Source organism: Jaculus jaculus, chromosome 6 (assembly GCF_020740685.1).
Source record: "Jaculus jaculus isolate mJacJac1 chromosome 6, mJacJac1.mat.Y.cur, whole genome shotgun sequence".
NCBI lineage: Eukaryota > Metazoa > Chordata > Mammalia > Rodentia > Dipodidae > Jaculus > Jaculus jaculus.
In genome coordinates this window covers 157536398-157562838 of record NC_059107.1, presented here as the reverse complement: position 1 = coordinate 157562838, position 26441 = coordinate 157536398, and the positions used below count along the sequence as shown (strand labels likewise).

At 42.5% G+C, this 26441-nt stretch overlaps 1 protein-coding gene across 2 annotated transcripts in view; it reads right to left on the bottom strand.

Annotated features, from left to right (window-relative positions):
• Tnrc6b (trinucleotide repeat containing adaptor 6B) overlaps nt 1-26441 on the bottom strand; it is a 285060-nt gene that overhangs the window by 204307 nt on the left and 54312 nt on the right. For both annotated transcript variants that reach the window (XM_045151729.1, XM_045151731.1), the window contains exons 2-3: nt 23092-23167; nt 9665-9751 (exon numbers count right to left, since the gene is read on the bottom strand). In XM_045151729.1, coding sequence (XP_045007664.1) covers nt 9665-9709 — 45 coding nt within the window. In that variant the 5' untranslated portion in view covers nt 9710-9751; nt 23092-23167. The remainder of the gene's footprint in view (nt 1-9664; nt 9752-23091; nt 23168-26441) is intronic.

The window sequence follows — 26441 nt, the reverse complement described above, 5'->3', positions numbered from 1 at the left end:
TGCCAAAGCCCTTGGCTTCCCACCAGGAATAGATGATAAGACCCTATTGCTGAAGACTCCACATACTTGGGCTGCAAGGCCTCTGAAAAATCCTGCTGGAACTGAGCTGATAACCTCCTCCATGTAGACCAGCTGACAGAAAGCTGGAAGAAGCCATTCTTTTAAAAAAAAATTATTTTTTGTTTATTTATTTGAGAGTGATAGACAGAGAAAGAGGCAGAGAGAGAGAATGGGCGTGCCAGGGCCTCCAGCCACTGCAAACAAACTCCAGACGCGTGTGCCCCTTTGTGCATCTGGCTAACGTAGGTCCTGGGGAATCGAGCCTCAAACCTGGGTCCTTAGGCTTCACAGGCAAGGGCTTAACGGCTAAGCTATCTCTCCAGCCCAAGGAAGAAGCCATTCTGCATGCAGTTCAATGGGAGGGAGAGAAAACACCAGTGAAGATACTCAACAGTGGACACTGCAAGCCTTGTATTTGGCCAGCTAGGCCAAATGAGCCAATGGGTGCAATAGTGGCACGTCTGTCATAGTGGAAACTACCTGCCCTCTAATTGGACTGGAAGCCCACTCCATGGGAGGGAATACATCCCTGATACTGAAAACTTAAAACAGGGGTAGTCATGAGCCCCAGGGGTGTAACGTCTGCTGCTGTCTGGCTAAACATATATACTATGCTTATCAAACTGCCCATACCCTCATATTAATGCTACTCTCACTTCTGGTAGAGAATCTTCTCTTTTCAGATGGCAGTGACCTTGGAACAACCCAGAAGGTATTATAGTGCTGGAAAGAAGTGACCGCAGTGCTCAGTACTGTAGTATCTCCATCACACCTTCCAAGGCTCAGGGTCTAATGCGGAAGAGGTGGTGGAAAGAATGTAAGAGTCAAAGGAAGGGCAGGACTACTTACAACGTGCTCTTCCAGACACAAAATGGCCTTGATACCCATGACCTCACAGTGCCTGACACTACCTACACAAGACCATCCTAAGAGGAGGAAAAAATCAAGTCATCAAAATAAAAGAGAGACTGAGTGAAAGGGGGAGAGGATATGATAGAGAATGGAGTTTCAAAGGGGAAGGTGGGGGTGGGGAGGGAGGGTATTATCATGGGATAGTTTTTATAATCATGTTAATAAAAATTTGAAAAAAAAGACATGTACCACCATGCCCAGCCACAATAAAACTTTTACTTATTTATTTTATTTATTTATTTGCAAGGAAAGACAGACAGAGAGAGAAAGAGTGAATAGGTGCACCAAGGCCTTCCAGCCACTACAAATGGAACCCCAGATGCAGGGACCACTTTGTGTATCTGGCTTTACATGCAGACTGGGGAATTGAACTTGGATCGTTAGGCTTTGCAGGCAAGTGCCTTAACCGCTGAGGCATCTCTACAGCCCAAACATTTTTACTAAATACTATCTGAACCTTTTTTGTTTGCATCATCCACAAACAAAACAAATTACCATACTCCTAGACTACTCCCATATAACAGCTTCCTTCATTAAATAAGCATTTCATGTTAAGAACAAATCTTGCTATTCTTTATTCATATTGTCAATGAGACCAATTTAAAAGATGACACAAAATACTAATCTATTTATGTCTAAATCATCTTGTTTTAACTGTCCTTAATGTTAAGCAAATCGACAGATAGCTTTCTTCCCTGTGGACAAAGACTAAATTTACCTGTTACTATTGATAATAATAATTGAGAACATTATAGCTAAATCTATACTTCTTGAGTCAGTACAGTTTATTTTCCTTTACTTTCTTTTGTTTTGTTTTACTTACTTATTTTCTTAGATAGGGTCTCAGGTATCACAAGCTGGTCTCAAACTCACTTTGTAACCAAGGATAGCCTTGAAATTTTTTTTTTCAAGGAAGGGTTTCACGCTAGCCTAGGCTGACCCAGAATTCACTATGTAGTCTCAGACTGGCCTTGAACTCACTGTGATCCTCCTACTGCTTCCCAAGTGCTGGGATTAAAGGCATGTGTCACCACAGCAGGCTCACCTTGAACTTCTTTTGCATGTGTGTATGCATGTGAGTACATGTGACTGTGGAGGCCAGGGGCTGACCTTGGGTGACTGCTTTGCACCTTATTTAAGACAAGGTCTTGCAGTTGAACCCTGCACTGGTTGACTGGACTAGTCTAGCTAGCCAGCTTGCCCTGTGCCTTCTGTCTCTGCCTCCAGAGTGCTGGGAAAACAGGCTTGTTGCTATTTAAATTTTAGCCACTGAACCACCTCCCCATCCCAATCTTGAACTTCTCTTCTGCTCCACTTGAGGCACAGACTGCTGTATCTATCTTTTGTTTTTAGAGACAAGGTCTTGTTATATGGCCTTGCTGGCCTAGAGCTTGGCACATTCATGCCCCTAGCCTTTGACTCCCCAAATTTTCATGCATTGGGATTACAAGCGTGGTTCACCATATACTGGCTTATCGAGGAAGGGTCTCACTCTAGCCCACGGTGACCAAGAATTCACTATGTAGTCCCAGAATGGCCTCAAACTCATGGTGATTCTTCTACCTCTGCCTACTGAGTGCCATAACACCCAGCCTTTTTTTTTTTTTTTTTTTTTTTTTTTTTTTTTTTTTTGAGCCAAGGTCTCACTATCTCAGGCTGGCCTCAAGCTCCCAGCAATCACCTGAGCCCATGAATTTCAGACCAGCTTGGGCAATATAAACAGAAGAAAAAAGAAGTTTATCTCAGGCTTGAGAGATGTTTCACCAGTTAAGAGTACTTCCTATGCAAGAATTAGGGCCTGAGGAGGCCTGAGAGACCACTATGTTCAATCCCTATGACTGACATAACCAGCTGGGCGTGGCTTTGTATGTCAGTAACTTCATTCCAATAGCAGAACAAAGACCACAAAAAAACTACAAGCCCTGGGATAAGGACGAGACTCTGGCTCAAATAAGAACAGGTTGAAGAACCATGAAGCAGGAGCTCAACGTTCCTTCCACTCTATTCACTGCAGCTGAGCACACTAGACACCACATGGGCAAATACATGTGTACATATCACCCACCCACCTACATCCACACACAAACAAAAAAAGGGGGGATTATCTAAGGTCTGGTTGGAAACAGCCTCAAGAAGACCAGTAGCTCCTCCCAATTCACGTGCTCCCTCCTATTCCCACAACTATGGTTTTTGCTATACTACTCTTAGAACTAAAAGACCAAGGGCAGGGGGAGGGAGGGAATTACCATGGGATATTTTTTTATAATCATGGAAAATGTTAATAAAAATTTAAAAATAAAAAATTTTTAAAAACAAGGGCAACCAGCATGTTGCAGACTAGAAAGGCTAAATATTCACGCCTCCATGTCTCCCTTCCATCTTTGCTCTTACTTTACTTTCTTCTGAAACAGGGTCCAAATATGTTACTGGGCTGACCTTGAATTTGGAATTCTCCTGTCTAGGCTTGGGTGCTAGTTCTATAAGACATGCACCATATTCTTTTTTCAGAAAATCTCAATGTCAAACTACCAATATTCTGCCAGGTGTGGTGGCACATGACTTTAATTCCAGCACTCAGGAGGCTGAGGGAGGTGGAAACAAAAGGATTTCCCAGAATCTTACAAATCTCCATTAAGGAGTGGTGGTGTATGATAATAAGAGAGCCTGCCTCAAACAAGGTGGAAGGCAAGAACCCATGCTCCATAGCTATCCTCTGACCTACACACACATACACACACAAGTGTGGCGGTTTGAATCACATGTCCTCCATAAACTCCTGTACTCTGAATACTTGGTCCCAGCTGATGGCAACTGGAGCCTTGCTGGAGGTTTCTTGTTGGGGGTGGGTGCAGGGGTGTTACAGCCGAGCAAGCATATGATGGCACACCTTGACACTAGCATCTACTGCCTCAAGCCAAGCTCCCAACAGACAGCCAACATGGACTGTCAGCCATGGGATGGGCTGTTCTGGAACAACTGGGCACCCAGATGACTGCAGTTCTTGCCAATACCACTTTGGAGCAGAAGGACTACACTACTGATCTCAGCCACACCACATCGTGAGAGCTGGATGCTGTGCTGAGTATTTAAAACACTAGGTAAACTTCAAATTTTCATAGCCAACTTATGTTTATATAAATAATTGCAAAGATAATGCTTCCAAAAATGTAACTTGAATCCAGTGTATGCTTTTATGATCACTCTGTCCTGGTACATTGGACACAATTAATAAACTAATACTAATGCCTTGTTTTTACTAAAGTCCACCCTTCACTGAGATTTCCTCAGGATTTACCTGGCTCTGAATCCCACTAGGGACAACAAGTTAAATTTAGTCATGTCTCTGTATGCTTCTCTTTGTTGTTTCATTCTCAGATTTTTCTCATTTTCTTTGACGGCTTCGGTCAGTATTTTGTACAACACCTTGCACTTGGGTGGTGTCTTGGGTCTTCTGGTTAGATTGGGTGATGGGTTTGGGTGAGGACGACCACTAAGATGAAAGGCTACTTCATCAACTCCTGTCAAGGCTACACACTGCAAAGACATCACTGCATGATATTGAACTTGATTCTCTGAGGTGGTGTACTCTGGGCTTTTCCACTATATGAGCCACATTTAAGGACTGGGAAGTTATGTTCCACAACTTCAGGTTGGAGTATCTTCATAAAATTATGTATGATTCTTCTGTCCAGGAGACTGGGATGGAGGAATTAAACCATTAGGTTTTGGTGTGGGTTTACTACACAGCAATATATCTGAAGCACATTCAAACCTTCTAGTCTGGAGACTAGTTAAGAGTGCTTGCTGTGCATGCATGAGGGCCTGTGACCAACTGAGTTCTATTGCTCAGCACCCAAGTTTGATTCTCCAGCACCCAGGTGTGACCATGCACATGGAGGTGGGACATTGAAAATAGCACCTCTGGGTCAAGGGAGAAATTCTGTCAAGGAAATAGACAGATGAGCAAAAAAGAGGAGGAAACCAGATGTTCTCCTCTGGCCTCTGTATTCATGCATGTACAGAGCATGTGTAGCTGCACAGACACATAAACTACACACGTATCACATCACACCACCCATTTTCTACATCCACACACAACCTTCAAAAGAGCCTTCTAATCATGTCCTGCTATTATACTTCACCACTTAATGCTATATACAATGACCTCCATTTTTATCATTGCTCCATCACCTCCTGACCAAACATTTCAATAAAAGCACAACACCTTTATTCCTCCCTTGAAGCCCAGTTCTAGTGTTACCTTCTCCACTGTGGTGCTTCCTGCCTGGAAGAATGAAATGTTTTGTGCTAGAGATACATTTCATTATTATTTTATCTTTATTACATATTTGTGTGTGCATGTGCATGGGGGAAGAGGCATATGCCATGGTGCATGAGTAGAGGCCTGTTTACCTCATTTGAGGAAGGCTTCTTGCTCTAAATCTGAATTCTCACCCTGCTATTCTTTGCTATGCTTGCCATGAGATCCCAAGATATTCTCCTGTCTCTGTCTCTCATCTTACCATTAGCACCAACACACAGAAACCCACCACAGCTTCTGGCTTCTTACATGGGGTCTGGGAATCAAACTCAAGATAAAACTCAGCACTTGAGCTGCAAGTACTTTATCCAACAAGCCATCTCCTCAGCCCACAGATGCATACTTTTTTATTTTTTAAATATTTATTTATTTAATTTTTATTAACATTTTCCATGACTATAAAAAAAATCCCATGGTAATACCCTCCCTCCCCCCCACACACACTTTCCCCTTTGAAATTCCATTCTCTATCATATTACCTCCCCATCTCAATCACTGTACTTACATATATACAATACCAACCTATTAAGTACCCTCCTCCCTTCCTTTCTCTTCCCTTTATATCTCCTTTTTAACTTACTGGCCTCTGCTACTAAGTGTTTTCATTCTCATGCAGAAGCCCAATCATCTGTAGCTAGGATCCACATATGAGGGAGAACGTGTGGCACTTGGCTTTCTGGGCCTAGGTTACCTCACTTTAGTATAATCCTTTCTAGATCCATCCATTTTTCTGCAAATTTTGTAACTTCATTTTTCTTTACCACTGAGTAGAACTCCATTGTATAAATGTGCCACATCTTTATTGTCCCATAGATGCATACTTTATGCTGGTACCATGGCATGTGTGGGTATGGGTCCCTCTCTCAACTAGACTAAAAGTTTCCAGCATGTAAACACTACTCCTTATATAACTTGACAGGTCTATAGCTAGGGCACCAGCAAAAAAGCCCAGTAAGTGCTTGTTGACTTAATTAACAAAAATACCTATAAAACACATCACATTTGATATCCTAAAAGAAGAAAGTATGACACCAACATCAAGGTCCAAGATGTGTCAGTAACTCCACAACACAGCTAATCTTCCCTTTGAAAATATCCAATTCCACTCTGTAACAGCTAGACCAGGCTCTAAGAAAAATGATCATTACATTCAATGTGAGAGCCACATATGACAGATAAAATATATTTCAGATCAAAAGACAAGCTAGGTGTGGTGGCACAAGCCTTTAATCCCAGCATTCAAGAGGCAAAAAGTAGGATCACCATGAATTCAAGGCCACCTTGAGACTACATAGTGAATTCCAGGTCAGCCTGGGCTACAGTGAAACCCTACCTCAAAAAAAAATTTTTTTTAAAGGCAAATAAATATCAAAGTAAGTCACATGAGTCCCCCTCTAAGGGAATTGGACCAATTGAGGGCATACCCTTTGTATTTCCTGATATGTCAAAGACTACAGAACATAATTTTCATACTTAGCTTCTGAAAATGTGGGACAATAACACAGATTCATGAGTAACTGTGTTAGTTGTGCTCAGTATTATTTTTCACACATAGCAGGAAAATGAGGTAAGCCCTAAAAGTAGTCCTTGGGAAAATATGAGGACAGTTACTGAGCCTCCAGAGGCTATGCATTTAGGGGCCTCTCAAGTTTTACTGTGACAAAAGCTCTGTCAACTGTCTCCCTTTAGCAAGAGATGCTTTCACCACAATAGAAAACACTGTTAACTCATACAAATCATGCTTCCAGTCACTGTTCAAGGGGAAAAGCTAGTAACTATAAACTAATATCAAATTAACATTCTTTTTATTAAAATACATGGAGTATCAATAGACCAAAACATACATCACAGTTCCTAGTACTCATCAAGTATTCAGTAAATACCTGTTAAATTAATGAGAGAAAGGAAGAGAAGGACGAACAAGGAAGTAAAAACTAGGTCAGGAGCCAGGCATGGTGGTGTGTGCCTATAATTCTAGCACTTCAAGGCAGAGGCAGAAGAATCAAGAGTTTGAGACCACCTGGACTATACAGTGAGTTCAGAGTCAAGCCTAGACTACATAGCAAGATCATGCTTCAAAAATAGGAAAAAAAAAAGAAAAAAGCAGTAATGGAAAGAACACATTTACGTAATTCAGAAATTATGTATGATCTCCCTATAGCAGCCTTTTGGAAGTAACTGCCTGCTTCATCTCTTGTTGGCAGAGAAAAAGCATCTTTCTAAACAGAAGCAATCAGAATATGTATTTCCCAAGTATGGAAGAACATATAACTCCCAATCTACCTCTGAATTTAAGCGCCTCTCTCCAGGAAGAAGCTATGGAAAATATCAGAGTGCTCTTCATGAGGAACATCACCAGTCCTGTGCTCCAAGAGCACTTCCTTCAACAGTGCTGAGCACAACACGTCTCTGGATATTTCATAAATCATGCTGGCCATCTTCTTCATGCTTAACTATCCCTAACATCTTCATAATTACAATGTGTAACATTTTTCCTTAGCAGGAAATCCAAACTTGTCATTCAAGTTCTCAATTGTGCATTCTACTGCCTAGGTAACAATGACTCCTTTTCCAAAGTAATACAAAGAAAAGTTAAACCCTGGAAACATACCTTATCTTACTCCTCCCAGAGGGAACAGCTGTCAGTGGCTGCCCAGTGCACAGAATAATTCCACCATCCACACTGCAACCTTTGAAGCCCTCCTCTCTAATCTGCTAACACCCTGGGCCACCTGGGCCTCTGACAATTCTTGGGAGTCACCTCACCACTTTGGATCTGGTAAGAGTAAGTTCCGACAGGGAGCACTGGAAGCAATGGCAGCAACAAACCCTGGCTCAGGGGTGGGGTCCTGGCTGGGGGGAGGTCCTGGGTAGGGGTAACACTGCAGGCACTGGGTACCAGCTAAGAGACAATGCAGCTACTCTCTGGAGCTCCCAGGAAGAACTAGAGTCAATTATGAAGAATAGACAGACAGATAAAGGAGGTACACCAAAAATACCATGTGACCAGATTAAGACAAAGCTTAGAAAATTCAGGAGAGGGCTGGAGGATGGCTTAGCTGTTAAGGTGCTTGCCTGGAAAGCCAAAGGACCCTGGTTCAATTCCTCAGAATCCACATAAGCCAGATGCACAAGGGGGCGCATGCATCTGGAGTTCATTTGCAGTGGCTGGAGGCCCTGGCACACCCATTCTCTCTCTCTCTCTCTCTCAAATAAATAAAAATAAAATATTTGAAAAAAAGAAAATTCAGGATATGGAGCCAAATAAAAACAAAAATACAGATAAACACACTGATATGGTTTGACAATGAGAATATGAACTTAGCTTTAGATTAAAAAAAACAATAAATTACTACTTAAGAACTTGTAACATATTAGGATCTGCATATGAGTGGAACATAGGATGTTTTCTTTCTGCGCCTGGGTAACCTCAGTATAATTTTTTTTTTCAGGTCCATCCACTTTCCTAAGGATTTCATAATTTCATTTTTCTTTACCAGAGAACCTTCTCCAGGAAGATGGTGGTAGATACTGAAGAGACTTAAAACACATCAACGCGGAAAATAAGAGCCTGCTGAGAGCTCAACACTAAAGCCGACTTCTAACACACCCTCCCAGGCTCAGACAACATTGTGGAATGGGGGCAGAAACAATGTAAGAGGCACAGGATGCAAAGGTACACTTGGAGGCACTGTCCTTCCCACAGGAACTGACTGGTGCATTCCTGATTCCACAGTGACTACAGAGGGCCCTCAGTAGAATGGAGGAGGGGGAGGGGAGATAAAAATGTCCAAAATGTACATGACTGTCTCTGTGCAACAGAGGTAAAGGAATATCTTTAAGTTTTCCCTAACATACTTCTGACTTCTCTTAACTTTTTACAAGTATATATAACTTTCATGATAAAATCTATAAGAAACAATACTGGTGTTCTAAAAGTGAATCCTGATCTATAATCCTAGCTACGTAGGAGGCTAAGGCATTAGGATTACAAATTTAAGGCCTGTCTAAACTACCAAGTGAATTCAAGGCTGTCCTCAATGGCTTAGCCAGACCCAGTCGCAAAATACAAGTGAAAAAAAGGGATAGACATGCAGCTTAGTGGCAGAGCACTTGTCTAACATGTGCAAGGTCTTTGACTTAATCACTGGTGATGCACACATGTACTCAATCAAACAAACAAACTGTAAGATTTGGTAAGATTTGCTTTAAATTTGTCATGCACTATAATAAAAAAGCATATTGAGTAGAAAAGATCTCATCAATCTAATTCTGTAATTCACCTGTAACAAAACGCCCACTGTATTTACGAACTGCCTCTACTGTTCAAGTTCTACTCAAGTTGTTTAGAGCATGAAGTAATTCACTGACCTTGGAACTGCTTTCTTCCGATACTTCTCCTTCATTGGTTTGCATGGGAACAGACTGTGCAAAACTCTGCAGAAACAGACACACCGCCTGCAAGGCAAGAAGAGAAACGGCATAAAGACTTCAGGTAGAAGCTGGCTTTTGCAAAGCTTTAGATTGCAATTCTGTCATTCATAGTCTGGATGCTGTGGCCTATGTGTACATGGGATAGTGTGCACATAGATACACACCTGAGGGTTGAAGAAAGAGGGACAGAAGTAAAGTGGGCATGTTCACCACCTTGGAGAAGGATAGCTGGAAACAGTTTAAGGAATTTGGGTATTAATAGCTGTAGATTTCTTACCCTGCTTGTTTGGCTTTTGGTAGAGGTAATAATGGAAATCTTCAATGATTTTTTTCAATACATAACTGCCAGAAAGGACACCCCATGAACAAAGATTTTGGGGAATCCTGGGACATACTCCCTGAGTATTAGGCTATGCTACTGGAACTGACTAGGTTTCTAGTTAATGTTCAACATCATTAGCTTTTGTAACTGAAATTAAAATATACTCTACTCACCTGGCAAGGTGGTTCACATCTACAATCCCAGCACTCAGGAAGCTGAGGTAGGAGGATTGCTGTGAGTTCAAGCCAGCCTGGGCATAAAGTTCCAGGTAAGCCTGGACTAGAGTGAAACTGCCTCAAAAAAAATAAAAAAATAAAAAGGGGGGGCTGGAGAAATGGCTCAGCAGTTAAAGATGTTTTTAAAATTTTTTTGTTTATTTTTATTCTTTTATTTGAGAGTGACAGACAGAGAGAAAGAGGCAGATACAGAGAGAAAATGGGTGTGCCAGGGCCTCCAGCCACTGCAGATGAACTCCAGACGTGTGCAACCCCTTGAGCATCAGGCTAACGTGAGTCCTGGGGAATTGAGCCTCAAACCAGGGTCCTTAGGCTTCACAGGCAAGCACTTAACCATTAAGCCATCTCTCCAGCCCCAGTTAAAGATTTTTGCTTGCAAAACCTGACAGCTTATGTTCAATTCCCCAATACCCACACAAAGCCAGATGCACAGAGTGACACATATGTCTAGAGTTTATTTGCAGTGGCAGAAGACTTTGGTGTACCATATGCACATACACACTCTCTTTTTCTCTGCTTCTTTCTGCTTCTCTCTCATATAAGTAAATAAATAAATAAATAGTTTTTAATGGGCTGAGAGCGAGGTATGGTGGTGCACACCTTTAATCCCAGTACTCGGGAGGCAGAGGTAGGAGGATCGCAGTGAATCTGAGGCCACCCTGAGACTACATAGTGAATTCCAGGTCAACCTGAGCTAGAGTGAGACCCTACCTTGAAAAACCAAAGTAGTAATAATAAATAAAAAAAATAAAAAAGGGCTGAGACTGGAGTGATGGCTTAGCAGTTAAGGTGCTTGCCTGCATAGCCTAAGGACCCAGGTTCAATTTCCCAGAACCCACATAAGCCAGATGCACATGGTGGCACATGTGTCTGGAGTTTGTTTGCAGTGGGTAGAGGACCTGACATATCCATCCTCTCTCCCTCCCCCGCCCTTATCTTAAAAATAAAACAGGGCTGGAGCAACGGCTTAGTGCTTAAGGCACTTGCTTGCAAAGCCTGATGGCCTGGGTCCAATTCCTGATTACCCATATAAAGCCACATGCACAAGTAGTGCATATGTCTGGAGTTTGTTTGCAGTGGCAAGAGGCCCTGGTGCATTCATATTCTCTCTCTCCTTGCAAATAAATAAAAATATTTTTACTGAGGCTACATAGTGAATTCCAGGTCAGCCTGAGCTACAGTGAGGCCTATCCATCTATCTATCTGTATCCATCCATCCACTCAAACACACACACACATATATATTTTAAACTAGTGACAAAAGTTCTTTTTAAAAACCCAAAAATATATAGCCAGGCATGGTGGTGCACACCTTTAATCCCAGCACTTGGGAGGTACAGGTAGGAGGATCACTGGGAGTTTGAGGCCACCCTGAGACTACAGAGAAAATTCCAGGTCAGCCTGGCCTGGAGTGAAACTCTACCTCAAAAAACAAAACAAAAACCCCAAAATTAAATAACAAAAAAGATATACTGCAAATGAACTCCAAGTGCATGTGGTACCTTCTGCATCTGGTATTATGCATTATATCAATACTGGGAAGTTGAACTTGGGTCCTTTGGCTTTGCAGGAAAGCGCCTTAGGTGCTAAACCATCTCTCCAGCCCTCGTGTGTTTTTTTTAAATCTAGATTTCAGATAACAGAAAACATGCATTTTTTTATTCTTTTTGGATTTTTGAGGTAGGGTCTCACTCTAGCCCAGGACCTGGAATTTACTCTAGCCCAGGCTGACCTGGAATTTACTATGGAGTCTCAGGGTGGCCTCAAACTCATGGCAATCCTGCTACATCTGCCTCCCGAGTGCTGGGATTGAAGGCATGTGCTCCATGCCTGGCTGCAATATTTTTGAGTCTGGCATGTGACACATTTTACTGATCTCATTAAATATATAAGTATTAGTCAATCAACCCAGGATTAATTTCTTTTTTAATACAGGTACAAATATTTACAAATCTGTCATATATATTTTATTGCACAAAACAGTCTGGAGAATGTCATTCTTTTCTAGTGTAAAATGCTACAGGTTTATTTTTGAGGTACTGGGATCTGAACCTACTGAACTATATCCCCAGCCCCAAATAACAAATTATGTTATTTGTGTGTGTGTGTGTACACCAGAACCTTTTGCTGCTATAAATGAACACCAGATGCTTGTGCTACTTTTGTGTGTAGTTTATGTGGGTGGTTTGGGAATTGAACTAGGGCCAGCAGCTTTTGCAAGCAAGTGCTTTTAACCACTGAGCCATCTTCCTAGCCTCCTGTCAGATATTTTTTGAAGACTCATATCCACAAAAATATAACAGCTAAAAAGATGCTCATGACAAATACTTGTGTGTAGAGAAATCTCTGTTCTGAAGCAGGGTTCTCTCTATAATCAAGACACAAGACCTGAAGCCAAAAGGGAATTCTGAACTTCCACAGCTGTTAGGTGAGAAAACATATCAAAATATCTACTGTGGCAGGGCGTGTTGGTGCACGCCTTTAATCCCAGCACTCAGGAGGCAGAGGTAGGAGAATCACCTTGAGTTCAAGGCCACTCTGTGATTACATAGTGAATTCCAGGTCACTCTGGGCTAGAGCAAGACCCTATCTCAAAAAACCAAAAAAATTCTATTATCTATCTATGTATCTATCGACTATTCTAACCTAATAAGGCATTTTAAGAACAAACGTGCATTTGTGTGATGAGAAAAGTAAAACTGATGAAGCAACACTTCCCAGGCCCTCTCTATTTCTTTGAGTTGACTTTGTTCTTCACTTTTTACAACAATTATGCAGACTTTCGGGTAAGATGGCTACATAGGAGTCAGACCAATCTAGCCTAGGAAGAGATTTAAGCAAAACCACAGCATAATACACTCTTCATCCAAAAAGTGAAGGTGTATATAGGTTTTTATCGACAATTATGCAAAAACAATTTTCTTTCTATGAAAATTAGTTGATAGCACTGGAAAAACTCAACCTATAGAGAAAGATGTGGCAGACCAAGTATTGACAATGTTCTTGAACTCTCTCTTCACAGATTGTGCCTGCAGATGATGTGTCACAGGCACCCTGCAATTTGTTACAACTCCCAGGCCTGTGCTACTCACAACAGTGCTGTTTACTCTCCACCTACCCGCTACACCCATGCTTCCTTGGGACAGGGCTCCATCTCTGGCCTCCCTCATCTCCTGGATGCTGGCTGGCTGGCCTGTGGTGGGCACTGACAGTAGATGACAGACGGAGAAAGAAAGGACGCTAGCAGTGGCTTTACTGCTCTGTGACAGGCTACTGCACTTACCAGGAGACCCTTAAAAAAAACAAACAACTTTTATTTATGTGTGTGTGTGTGTGTGTGTGTGTGTGTGTGTGTGAGAGAGAGAGAGAGAGAGAGAGAGAGAGAGAGAGAGAGAGAGATGGAGGGAGAGAGAGAGAGAGAGAGAATGGGCACACCATGGCCTCCTGCTATTGCAAATGAACTTCAAATACATACGCCACTTTGTGCATCTGGCTTACATGGGTACTGGGGAATGAAGCCCAGGCCTTAACTTTTCAGGAAAATGTCTTTAACCACTGAGCAAACTCTTCAGCACCCCAGGCAAACTTTTTGGCTCCAACTTTGCTATCTTTACCCTTTTTAGATTCTATTTGGTCCTACCTTTTAAAAATATTTTATTTTTATTTATTTATTTGAGAGAGAGAATGAAGCAGAGGAAGAGAGAGAAAAACAAACAAACTCCAGATGTGTGTGCCACCTTGTGCATCTGGGCTTATGTGGGTCCTAGGAAATCAAAGGCAAACACCTTAACCACTAAGCCATCTCTCTAGCCATGGTCCTTATTTTTCATTACATCTGTTTAGAGCTTACCTGAATGTGTCCGTTTCCCTCTCTCTGACAATCACTGCTCTTTCCCCTCAATGACTCTTCTTCCTGCCTTCAGCAATGAGCACTGCCCTCCACCTCTCCTACCCTCTACGTTCCAAAGCTTAAATCAAAACTTTTGGCCTACACTCACTTCTTTGTAAAAAGTATTTTTATTTATTTATTTGAGAAGGACAAAGAGGCAGACAGAAAGAAAGTGAGTAAGGGTGCACCACCGCCTCCTGCCACAACAAATAAACTCCAGGCACATATGCCACTTTGTACATCAGTATATGGATGCTAGGGTATTAAATCTATGCCACCAGGTTTTGCAAAACAAGTATCTTTAACCACTGAGCAATCTCTCCAACTCCCCTACACTTACTTACTAAAATCTATCATTTCCTCACAAGATCTTACCAATTTTTCAAGGCCCAATTAAGTCTTACCATCTCTTCTACTCCAGCCCTTGATTTTCTAACATGTTAAGTAGAAATGGTTAGGGTAGTAGACTAACCTGAGTGGTTGACAACTGTGGGCAACCTTAGCATTACTGGACCCAAAAGGACAAGGAGTGGTAACAAACCTGGACAGACAGCTGAAGCTATAGCCAGAAGTCAGATACTGGTATTTATTTCAGTGTGACTTTGAGAAACTCACTGTCTCAGTCTCAGTGTCCCTAAGGAAACTTGAGACAATAATTTTTCTGATGACTAAATGATAGTATATCTGTGTTTGACACACAAATTTGATGGCCTACCCAGGAAGCCCCTCTACTCTGAATCCCTACTCTCATGTAGGTGTGTACCTAAGTCAGCTCGTGGCCGCTTTCTTGTTAGCACAGCCCACAGAGAAAGACTCCTTTCCCTTCTTGCACCTCACTGCAGGCTCCTCTGGCCCAGAGGAGGTATGGTACCTGCCTGAATGAGAGTTCAGGCAGAGCACAAGGCAGGCAGAGCTCTGGGGTAGGCATTCTCCTCAGCTCCTGTACCCATAAACACAGGACTCTCACAAGTTCCCACCACTATGTAAGTCTGTTGAGATCTTTTCTCACTATGTGGCCAAAGCTGGCCTTGAACTTCTGAATCTTTCTGCTTCTTCCTCCAGAGTACTGGGATTACAAGCATGTACTGCCACACCCAGAAAGTCTATTGAGTTCTAAGGTTCGCTGCAGAGAAATTTACTTGCTTATAGGTTTAAGTCTCCCTCTCCAGTACAGCTTTGTTATTAGCAAAGGTGACAGTGTGGTCCCTCAGATATCCCTTTTGATCTCCTTCAGTTAGTTTAAAGCTTCTCAAGGAAAGACAGTGATGTTTACTGGGATTCAATGATCCTAACCTCTGGCGCATGAGGCCGAAATATTGACTATGAAGTCCTGAGGCAAAACTTGGGAGCATAAAATTCATGTAAATTTATTTATTTATTTTGGTTTTTGAGGTAGGGTCTCTCTCTAGCTCAGGCTGACCCGAAATTCAGTATGCAGTCTCAGGGTGGCCTTGAACTCACAGCAATCCTACCTCTTCCTCCCAAGTGCTGGGATTAAAGATGTGCGCCACCATGCCGGGCTTGATTTTTTTTAATTTATTTTTTTTTCTCAATTTCTATTAAAATTTTTCATGATTATAAACAATATCCCATGGTAATACCCTCCCTCCCCCCACTTTCCTCTCTGAAATTCCATTCTCCATCATATCCCTTCCCCATCTCAATCAGTCTCTTTTATTTTGATGTCATCATCTTTTCCTCCTCTTATGATGGTCTTGTGTAGGTAGTGTCAGGCACTATGAGGTCATGGATATCCAGGCCATTTTATGTCTGGAGGGAGCACGTTGTAAGGAGTCCTAACCCTTCCTTTGGCTCTTACATTCTTTCCGCCACCTCTTCCGCATTAGACCCTGAGCCTTGGAAGGTGTGATTGAGATGTTACTCAGTATTCCAGTCACTTCCTTTCAGCACTATGATACCTTCCGAGTCATTCCAAGGTCACTGCCATCTGAAAAGAGAAGATTCTCTAGCCAAAGTGAGAGTAGCATTAATATAAGGGTATAAAGATTAAGAGAAGTGCTTACTGGGCAGTTTGATAAGCATAGTATATACATTTTTCCAGACATCAGCAGATGTTACACCCCTAGGGTTCATGACTACCCCTGTTTTAAGTTTTCAGTATCAGGGATGTATTCCCCCCCCCCCCGCCCCATGGAGCAGGCCTCCAGTCCAATTGGAGGGGAGTTGGTTTCCACCATAACAGACGTGCCACTATCGCACCCGTTGGCTCATTTGGCCTGGCTGGCCAATTATAAGGCTTGCAGTGTTCACTCTTGAGTATCTTCACTGGTGGTATCTCTTTCTCCCATTGAACTACATGTAGAATGGCTTCTTCCAACTTTCTGTCAGCTGGTCCACATGGAGGAGGTTATCAGCTCAATTCTAGCAGGATTTCTCAGTGGCCTTGCAGCCCAAGTATATGGAGTCTTCAGCAATAAGATTTTTTTTTAATTTACTATTATTTTGTTTTTTCGAGGTGGGTTTCACTCTAGCCCAGGCTGATCTGGAATTTACTATGGAGTCTCAGGGTGGCCTCAAACTCACAGCGATCCTCCTGCCTCTGCCTCCTGAGTGCTGGGATTAAAGGCATGTGCCACCATGCCAGCATGATTTTTTTTTGAAACAAGATCTCATTCTAGCCAATGCTGGCCTCAAACTCACGGCAATCTGCTTACCTCAGCCTTGTGAGTGCTGGGATTAAAGGTGTGTGCCACCATGCTCTCTGACTTACATGTCAAATTTCTGAGGCTTCTGTTGAGGGCTAGACTTTAGTGAGGGACAACATGTTTTCTTATCTACTAGACCACATGAGTATTTACAGCTGTGCACTGGCTTTTAACTGCTGAGCCTTATAAACGATAGGCCACATAGTATTTTGACTTTAGCAGCCACTGTAGTTATGGCAACTTTGTCCTCAGGTAAAGTGGCTGTTTCTACAGAGACAAAGCTAAATATATTAGCCTCAGAAGCCTTAGCAAAAGCGTGGGGGCCTTGTAGGTTTCACCAAGAACAAACCACAGTCAGCTGTGCGGTGGCCTCCGCATACTCTGGCCTCTCTGTCCTAGCAAGCAAATGCCAGCTATGCTGGCCTCAGCATTAGCAGGCTTGGGTGGCTTCAGTGTACAGACGCTGCTACTTGACCTTGAATTATGCCTGCACAGCTTTTCCTAAGCAGGCATGGCTGAGGCAAAGATTAGACAGTTAATGAAAGAGACTTTCTTCATCTAGGCCTTTTAGACATCAAAAAGTGGGACAATTATTTGCTGCCTATAAGCTACCAGGCAGCTAAACTTCAAACAGCAAATGCTTTACAAAGACAGCAAAGTTCTATGTTTAAATTGTTTGTGCTAAACAGACAGACGTAGGTGTTTCAAGGAAGAAACGGAAATTAAGAGGTTTCTGAGTGTACCTCATATGGAGAAAAAAGAGTGGTTAGGCATACCCTGGTGGACCTGAACCTACTGGCTAAGACCAGTCCACTGAGAGACAAAGGCTGGGGCTTGTTAGGGATAGAAAACCTTTTCCCAACTCTTGCTGCTTCCTTCCTCATGACAATATTTTTTAATTTAGTGACTGTCAATTCCTGATTCATGCTGTCAGGTAGTGATTTATTTGATGAGCACGTCTAAAAGAAACTCAACCTGGACTTGCACAGACCAGCCCCTCTACTGTTTGTTTTCCTTACAGACACCTGTTTTGCTCTGTTCCTCCCCTTGGAAGAGGCAAGCCTATCCCACAGGAGTACTGCCACCTGAATATACCTGTCAGGACCTGGACTCCCTCAGACACGAGCCAGTTCTCCAATGTCAAGTGCACTTGCCATAAAAGGAGCATTTTGACCCTTACCTGTCTTACTTTTTTGTCCTATGTTTCTGTCAGCTCAGAACATGGGAAGAGAGGGTATTATTTATTGGGTCCTCTTTTGATTTTACTATTAAGACTTCTCTACCAAATTAAGCTCAGTATTCTATAGCAGGCCCCCTTTCCAACAATCCCACCACTGTCATATCAGCAGCAAACCTTCCTTTCTAAAGCTCTTCACAAACCCTGATAACACCAACGCACTCTTCTCTGCACTTCCCTCACATCTTTCCATTCTCACCACACTTTCTAGCTCTGCGTATCCTCAGGCTGCCCATGCTTCCTGTCCTATCATCTAGATCTTTTTTTTTTTTTTTTTTTTTTTTTTTTTTGAGGTAGGGTCTCACTCTGGCCCAGGCTGACCTGGAATTCACTATGCAGTCCCAGGGTGGCCTCAAACTCAGGGCAATCCTCCTATATCTAGATCATAAGTGGCCCAATTTGGAGTGGCAGGTGGTAAAAGTCCAGAGATCTTTAAGTCATTGGGAGCACGCTCTTGAAAGGTATTTAAGATACTGGTTTGTTTTCTCTTGGGCTATGAGATAAGCAGTTTTATTCTGCCAAATGCTGCTGCCATGATATGTAGCCTTATTCCAAAGCCAATTATGGGTTGAAACTTCTAAAACTGTAAGCCAAATCAAAACTTTTCTTGCTCTGGTCCAGACTGACCTGAAATTCATTATGTTGTCTCAGGATGAACTTGAACTCATGGCAGTCTTCCTACTTCTCCTCCTGAGTGTTGTTTGTGATTAAAGGTGTGCACAACCATAGCTGGCTTCACAACTTTTCTTTTTTTTTTTTTTTTTTTTTTTGGTTTTTCGAGGTAGGGTCTCACTCTGGTCCAGGCTGACCTGGAATTAACTCTGTAGTCTCAGGGTGGCCTTGAACTCACGGCGATCCTCCTACCTCTGCCTCCCGAGTGCTGGGATTAAAGGCGTGCGCCACCACGCCCAGCCCACAACTTTTCTTTTTATAATTATCTCAGGTTATTTGTTATTGTGACAAAAGCTAAAAGTTTCCCAGTGGCAGTCATTTCCCTTTATCATCAACACCCCCAACCCTATTTCTAAAAATCTTTACTGATTTTTCCATATGATGTGCCTACTTACTAGAGGCCATGTGTATAACCTGTTTTCCTCTTGCTCTTGTTTTTTGACATCTTTTGTTTTTCTTTTGGAATTAGCCTTAACAATTTTGAATGTATTTCCTTACAAAGTCCTGATGGGCTGGGGATGTAGCTCAAAGGTGAAATGAGTGTTTATATTTACCTGGCCCTGAGCTCAATACTCAGCACCAAACACAACCTCCCCTCTCCCAAAAAACACACTCTCACACTTTGGTGAATTTTTTTTTTTTTTTTTAATTCAAGGCAGGGCTCCACTCTAGCCCAGGCTGACCTGTAGTTACGATGTAATCTCTATGCAATCTTGGGGTGGCCTCAAACTCAAGCGCAGCTCTGGTGACATTCCTTTTTTGTTTGTTTTTTGCTTATTTTTTTTTTTTTTTAATTTGAGAGAGAGAATGGGCACACCAGGTCTTCTAGCCACTTCAAATAAACTCCAAACACATGTGTCACCTTGTGCACCTGGCTTACGTGGATACTGGGGAATTGAACCTGGGTTCTTAGGCTTCATAAGCAAGTGCCTTAACAGCTAAGCCATCTCTCTGGGGACATTCTTGTTTGAAGGCAGGGCTTATAGCTGTGACCAAGGATCAAAGGCAATCTTACCATCACTGTGACAAAATGGAAGAATAAAGTAGGGGATGCATAAGTAAAAAAGTTAACTAGGGGAGCCACCTGGGGACTGTCAGTAGGTGCTAAGTACTAAGAATGTCATGAAAAGTCAAGGCAAATCCCACTTGGGTTAAATTCCCTGGAGGGATAAACCAATGGAGCCAAAACTGTCTCTTCACCTCAGTGCTGTCATACGGTACTTAATGCACAGTCTTGACTTGGCAAACGCTCAGCATACACAGGGCAGAATTCAAGAACTGTTAGTGACTAAATATGAGTAATGCCATATAGAATCTGTGCAAGATCTATAAAAATTGGCAAATATGGTGATGTTTTCAAAGCCCTCTAGACTCTAGCCTTACCTGCCTGCTTTCTTGGTTCTAGACATATTGAACTCACCCCTTCACACTTCACCAATATTCCAGATTGGTTTAAGTTGCCCTGCTTCTTTTGTCTTCTTCTTCTTCTTTTTTTTTTTTATTTTTTATTTTTTTGTTTGTTTTTGGAGGTAGTATCTCACTCTTGCCCAAGCTGACCTGGAACTTACTATGTAGTCTCAGGGTGGTCTCAAACTCACAGTGTTCTGCCTCCCTCTGCCCCCCAAGTGCTGGGATTAAAGGTGTGAGCCACCATGTCCTGGCTCAAGTTGCCCAATTTTTGTTCACAGTATTCCCTGTGCCTTTCCCCTTGTGACACCAAGGAATATCCTACTTCTCAGCTTATGTAAATATTTCCTGACCCATCTCCAGGAAAAACGGGTTGCTTTCTCAGTGGAGCCTATCTGAATTATTTTCTTCTTCTTTTTTTCTTTATTTGAGAGAGAGAGAGGGAGAAATAGGCAAGGGGGGAGAGAGAGAAAGAATGGGTGTGTCAGGGCCTCTAGCCACTGCCAACGAACTCCAGATGCATGTGGACCCCTTGTACATCTGGTTTATGAAGGCCCTGGGGAATCGAACCTGGGTCCTTTGGCTTTGTGGGCAAGTACCTTCACCACTAAGCTATTTCTCTAGCCCATTTCTTTTTGAGGCAATGTATCACTGTAACCCCAAGCTGACCTATCATTCACTCTGTGTACCCAGGCTGGCCTCTGTCTCCCAAGTGCTTGGATTAAAGGCATGCACCACCACACTCACCTATCTGAATTCTATTGTAAATCTGTAGCACTTTTCTGAATTTATTTTCTCACAGAGATTCTCTGTGTACCAGGCATTTGACTGTGAACCCCTTAATACCCGAAACTAAATCTTGTTAATCTCTGTATTTTGTCAACATAAAACTGTAATACTGCCACTTCATAGGTATCCAAAAGTTTCTATATAAGAATGACTAAACCAACTAAAGTGTTCAAGCAGTCTTTATCACATGCTAGATGGTCTTGGGCTAGTGTGGTATAGCAGGGTGACCTTTGGATTTGAGGAGTAGAATCATCCTTCTTTGTTAGTTATTACCTGTGTCATCTTGGGCAAGCCACTTAACTTCCTAATCCTCTGAATTTTCACTCATAAAACTGGGCAAGAAGAGGTTGTTAAAAGGATTGAACAATGCAGTGCAGCACTTAGCAAGGTGTTCAAGAGTAGCCAATAGGCAACAAGAATGTTAATCCTGGGCTGGAGAGATGACTTAGGGGTTAAAGCACTTGCCTGCAAAGCCTAAGGACTAATGTTCAACTCTCCAGGTTCCAAGTAAGCCAGAGGCACAGTGATGTAAATGCAATGTCACACAAGTGCACAGGGGGCACACACATCTTAAGTTCTATTGTAGTGGCTGGAAGCCCTGGTATGCCAATTCTCTCATTAAAAAAAAAGTTCTGGGCTGGAAAGATGGCTTAGTGGTTAAGGTGCTTGCCTACAAAGCTTAAGGACCCAGATTCAATTCCCCAGTACCCACATAAGCCACATACACATGGTGGTACATGCGTCTAGAATTCACTTGCAGTGCCTGAAGGCACTGGTGCACTCATTCTCTATATTCCTCTTTCTCTTTCAAATAAATAAATATTTTTTTAAATGTTAATTCCCGGGGACAGGTAGGTACCAGTTCTGGCTGTGTTCATGGGGAGCAGATGGTGAAGAATACTGGAGAGAATGAGTATGCAGCAATATATTAAGAATAGACAGCCAACCCTCTCCTACGACATGGGTCACCTCCACCTCATCTGCCCAGCTCAGAAGTCATTGCAGGGGAAGCAGTGACACAAATATAATGCTCTCACAGCTAGCATGAAAACCAGTTGCAGGGAGATGGTGACAGACACTGTGGTCACTCAAACCTCATCAAAACAGAGACCCAGAGGTTATAGAGAAAGCAACACTAAATCAGATTTCTACCTTGCCAGCCAAGGCTCAAGGAACATTGCAGAAAAAGAAGGCACAAAGACCGTAAGACCCTCAGGGTGGGTGGAATAGCCCGAGGCACCGTGTCCCCAGACAGAGGCTTCTTGGTCCCCATAATGAATACCAATAACCCCATCAAAGATGACCCTCAGGGCTGGAGAGATGGCTTAGCGGTTAAGCGCTTGCCTGTGAAGCCTAAGGACCCTGGTTCGAGGCTTGATTCCCCAGGACCCATGTTAGCCAGATGCACAAGGGGCACATGTGTTCATTTGCGGTGGCTGGAGGCCCTGGCACGCCCATTCTCCCTCTCTCTATTTGTCTCTTTCTCTGTCACTCTCAAATTAAAAAAGAAAAAAAAAAGATGACCCTCAGCAGAACTGGGGCAGGGGGAGGGAGAGAGTACAGTAGTACAACCTTGTCACACATATAAAAAAATCAATAAAAAGCCGGACATGCTGGCACACGCCTTTAATCCCAGCACTCAGGAGGCAGAGGTAGAAAGATCGCCAAGAGTTCGAGGCCACTCAGAGACTACATAGTGAATTCCAGGTCAACCTGAGCTACCTAAAAAAGAAAGAAAGGAAAGAAAGAAAGGAAAGAAAGGAAAGAAAGGAAAGAAAGGAAAGAAAGGAAAGAAAGGAAAGAAAGGAAAGAAAGGAAAGAAAGGAAAGAAAGGAAAGAAAGGAAAGAAAGGAAAGGAAGGAAAGAAAGGAAAGAAAGGAAAGGAAAGGAAAGGAAGGAAGGAAGGAAGGAAGGAAGGAAGGAAGGAAGGAAGAAAGAAAGAAAGAAAGAAAGAAAGAAAGAAAGAAAGAAAGAAAGAAGAAAAAAAAGAAACTACTCAAGCAGAAATATATAGGGCTGCTGTTATTGCCACCTCAAATGTCTCTTCCAGAATGCAGAAAAAAAGCATAACCTGAATGCATCTTTGTAAGGTGATGAGCCATGATTTATTGCTGACACATACCAGATACAAATGATAAAAACTTACCTTTGACAGTATCCTGTGGCAACACAAGCCCAAGACGATCAGTCTAGACTATATTCAGTGCAAAAAAACCAAAATTCTGAAAAGAGAAAAACATCATAATAAGCCACATGCTCAGTGTAATAAGATTCTTGAAGAAGTAGCAGGTAGCCTTATCTAAAGCCACTCCCTGTTTTCAGCTACTACCTGATGCATTGGCGCCTAGCCTCTCTAGCCCCAGCTTCCTATCCACACTGAGACATCAAGGGCATCTTCTTCAGAGGACTGTTCTGAAGTGAAAGGTCCAGAATGCTAGTGTAGAGCGTGGCACCAAACACCCACTCAAAAAAGCCAAGTGGTAATTTAAGAATGCAGACTCAAGTCTAAGGACTGCTTGCTAAACATGTATGAGAGGTCCTGGCTTCTATCCTAGCACCAGTGGAAAACAAAAGTACACGAAAACACTTTTTGAAATGACATTAAAATCTGTATCAACTCCTTACTTCTTTTCTTTCCTTTCTTCCATCCCCTCCATCCCTTCTTTCCTTACTTTTTGCTCTCTCACTATTTGAAATATAGGCTCACTATGTAGAGTTCAGGATGGCCAGGAATTCACAATCTTCCCTACTTCAGCCTTCCAAGTTTTGGGATTGCAGGCATGCCACAATGTTCAACTAAATTTTCACTATGTCTTATTTTTTCTACCCCTAAAATACCAAGTTGGGGACTAGGGAGATGGCTCAATAATTAAAAATGACTGCTTTCAGAGCCTGCAGGACAAAGTTCAGTTCCCCAGTCACCCACCTAAAGCGGATGCAAAAAGTAGAGCAAGCACCTGGTATTCATTCGCTGAGGCCAGAGACCTTGGTGTGATGACAGGCATGTGTGCAAACACACACGCACACAAATATCAATAATTTTTAACAAGACTTAAAGGTGCCAAACTCAGTAGCAGAGGCCAGTACACTAGGAAGGAGATATAAAAGGAATAGAAAGGGAGGAGGGGGGGGTAATAGGATGGTCTTGTATATATGTAAGTAGAAGAACAGATAAATGGGGGTGAAAAGGCCTAAGTGAGGTCAGGGAAAGAGAATGAGTAAAGGAAAGGTGGAGGGAGGGCTAATCAAAATCTAAGAGGATATAAATAAGTCATATGGAACCTATTGTTTTTGGACAATGGAATACACAGGAGCCATAGTATGTTGCTAGAAAATTTTCAGTGCCAGGGATGGGATACCTTTCCAGTGAATTGTTGGTCAGGGCAGTCCCCGATGACCCAAAACATTACAGGCCATTGCCAATGTCCTTGGTTTCCCACCAGGAATAGATGGTAAGACCCTATTGCTGAAGACTCCACATACTTGGGCTGCAAGGTCACTGAGAAATCGTGCTGGAGCTGAGCTAAAAACCTACTCCATGTAGACCAGCTGACAGAAAGCTGGAAAAAGCTACTCTGCATGCAGTTCAATGGGTGAGAGTGAAATCACCAGTGAAGATACTCAACAATGGACACTGCAAGCCTCATATTTGGCCAGCCAGTCCAATGAGCCAATTGGGGTGCAATAGTGGCATGTTTGCTATGGAGAAAACCAACCATCCTCTAATTTGACTGTAGGCCTGCTCCTTTGGAAGGAATACATCCCTAATACTGAAAACCTACAACAGGGGTAGTAATGAGCCCTACGGGTATAACGTCTGCTGCTGTCTGGCTAAATGTATATACTATGCTCACCAAACTGCCCAGTAAGCATTTCTCTTGGTGTTCATACCCACATATTAATGCTTATTCTCACTTTTGGTTAGACAGTCTTCTCTTTTCAGATGGCAGTGACCTTGGGATGACTCAGAAGGCACCATGGTGCTGAAAAGAAGTGACAGACGAGTGCTCAGCACTGAAATATCTCTATTACACCTTCCAAGGCTCAGGGTCCACTGTGGAAGAAGTGGCAGAATGAATATAAAAGCCAAAGGAAAAGTAGGATTCCTTACAATGTGCTCCTCCAGACACAAAATGGCCTGGATATCCATGACCTCAAAGTACCTAACACTACCTACACAAGACCACATCTTAATAGGAGGAAAAGATCATGACATCAAAATAAAAGAGAGAAGCCAGATGTGGTGGCGCACGCCTTTCATCCCAGCACTCAGGAGGCAGAGGTAGGAAGATGACCATGAGTTCGAGGCCACGCTGAGACTATATAGTTAATTCCAGGTCAGCCTGGACTAGAGTGAGACCTTGCTTCGAAAAACCAGAAAAATAAATAAATAAATAAATAAAAATCAAAGAGAGACTGATTGGGGGGAGGAGGGAATATGATGGAGAGTAGAGTTTCAAAGGGGGATGTGAGGGAAGGGAGGTAATTACCATGGGATATTGTTCACAATCATGGAAGTTTGTCAATAAAAAAAATAAATAAACACAAATAGTATTTTTTTTAAAGTGCCAAATTGCCTTTTCAATGTCTCCATCTGAATGTCTGACAATTACTTCAGACTCAACTTGATCCAAACCCTATCCTGCCCAGACTGTCCCCTCCTTTCTTTACTGTCTTCACCAAGGGCCTCAGACCAGAATCTAAACTCACTCAGGTAATCTCATCTACCCCAAACCTCCTATATAAACAAGCCCATCAGTAAGTGCTATCACTTTTCTTTACTTTTTATTTATTTCTTTTGAGAGAGAGAAAAAGACAGACATATATAGCAAGAATGAGTGCACCAGGGCCTCCAGCCACTGTAAAGAAACTCCAGACGCGTGTGCCACCTTGTGCATCTGGCTTACGTGGGTCCTGGAGAACCGAACCTGGGTCCTTTGACTTTGTAGGCAAACACTTTAATTGCTAAGATATCTCTCCAACCTTTTTATTTCCTTAATTTTTTTGTTTTTGTTTTTGTTTGTTTCTGAGGTAGGGTCTCACTCTAGCCCAGGCTGACCTGGAATTCACTATGTAGTCTCAGGGTAGCCTTGAATTCACAGTGATCCTCCTACCTCAGCCTCCCAAATGCTGAAATTAAAGGCATGCACCACCATGATCCACTTAAAAAAATTTTTTTAATTTATTTATGAGAGAGATATACAGAGAAAATGGGTTCAGGGCCTCTAGCCACTGCAAATGAACTGTAGACACATGTGCCACATTGTGCATCTGGCTTTATGTGGGTACCAATGAATCAAATCTCGGTCTTTAGGTTTTGCAGCCAAGTGCCTTAATGGCTGAATCATCTCTCCAGCCCAATCCTTCATTTTCACTGCCATGAGCATTTCTCCCTCAGGGGCTCATAATTGGCCCCTTGTAGTCCCACTCTTGCTCCACCCCAATCCATTGCCAAAGAATGGCTGGAATAGCTTCTTCAAAATCACTGTGGGTCTC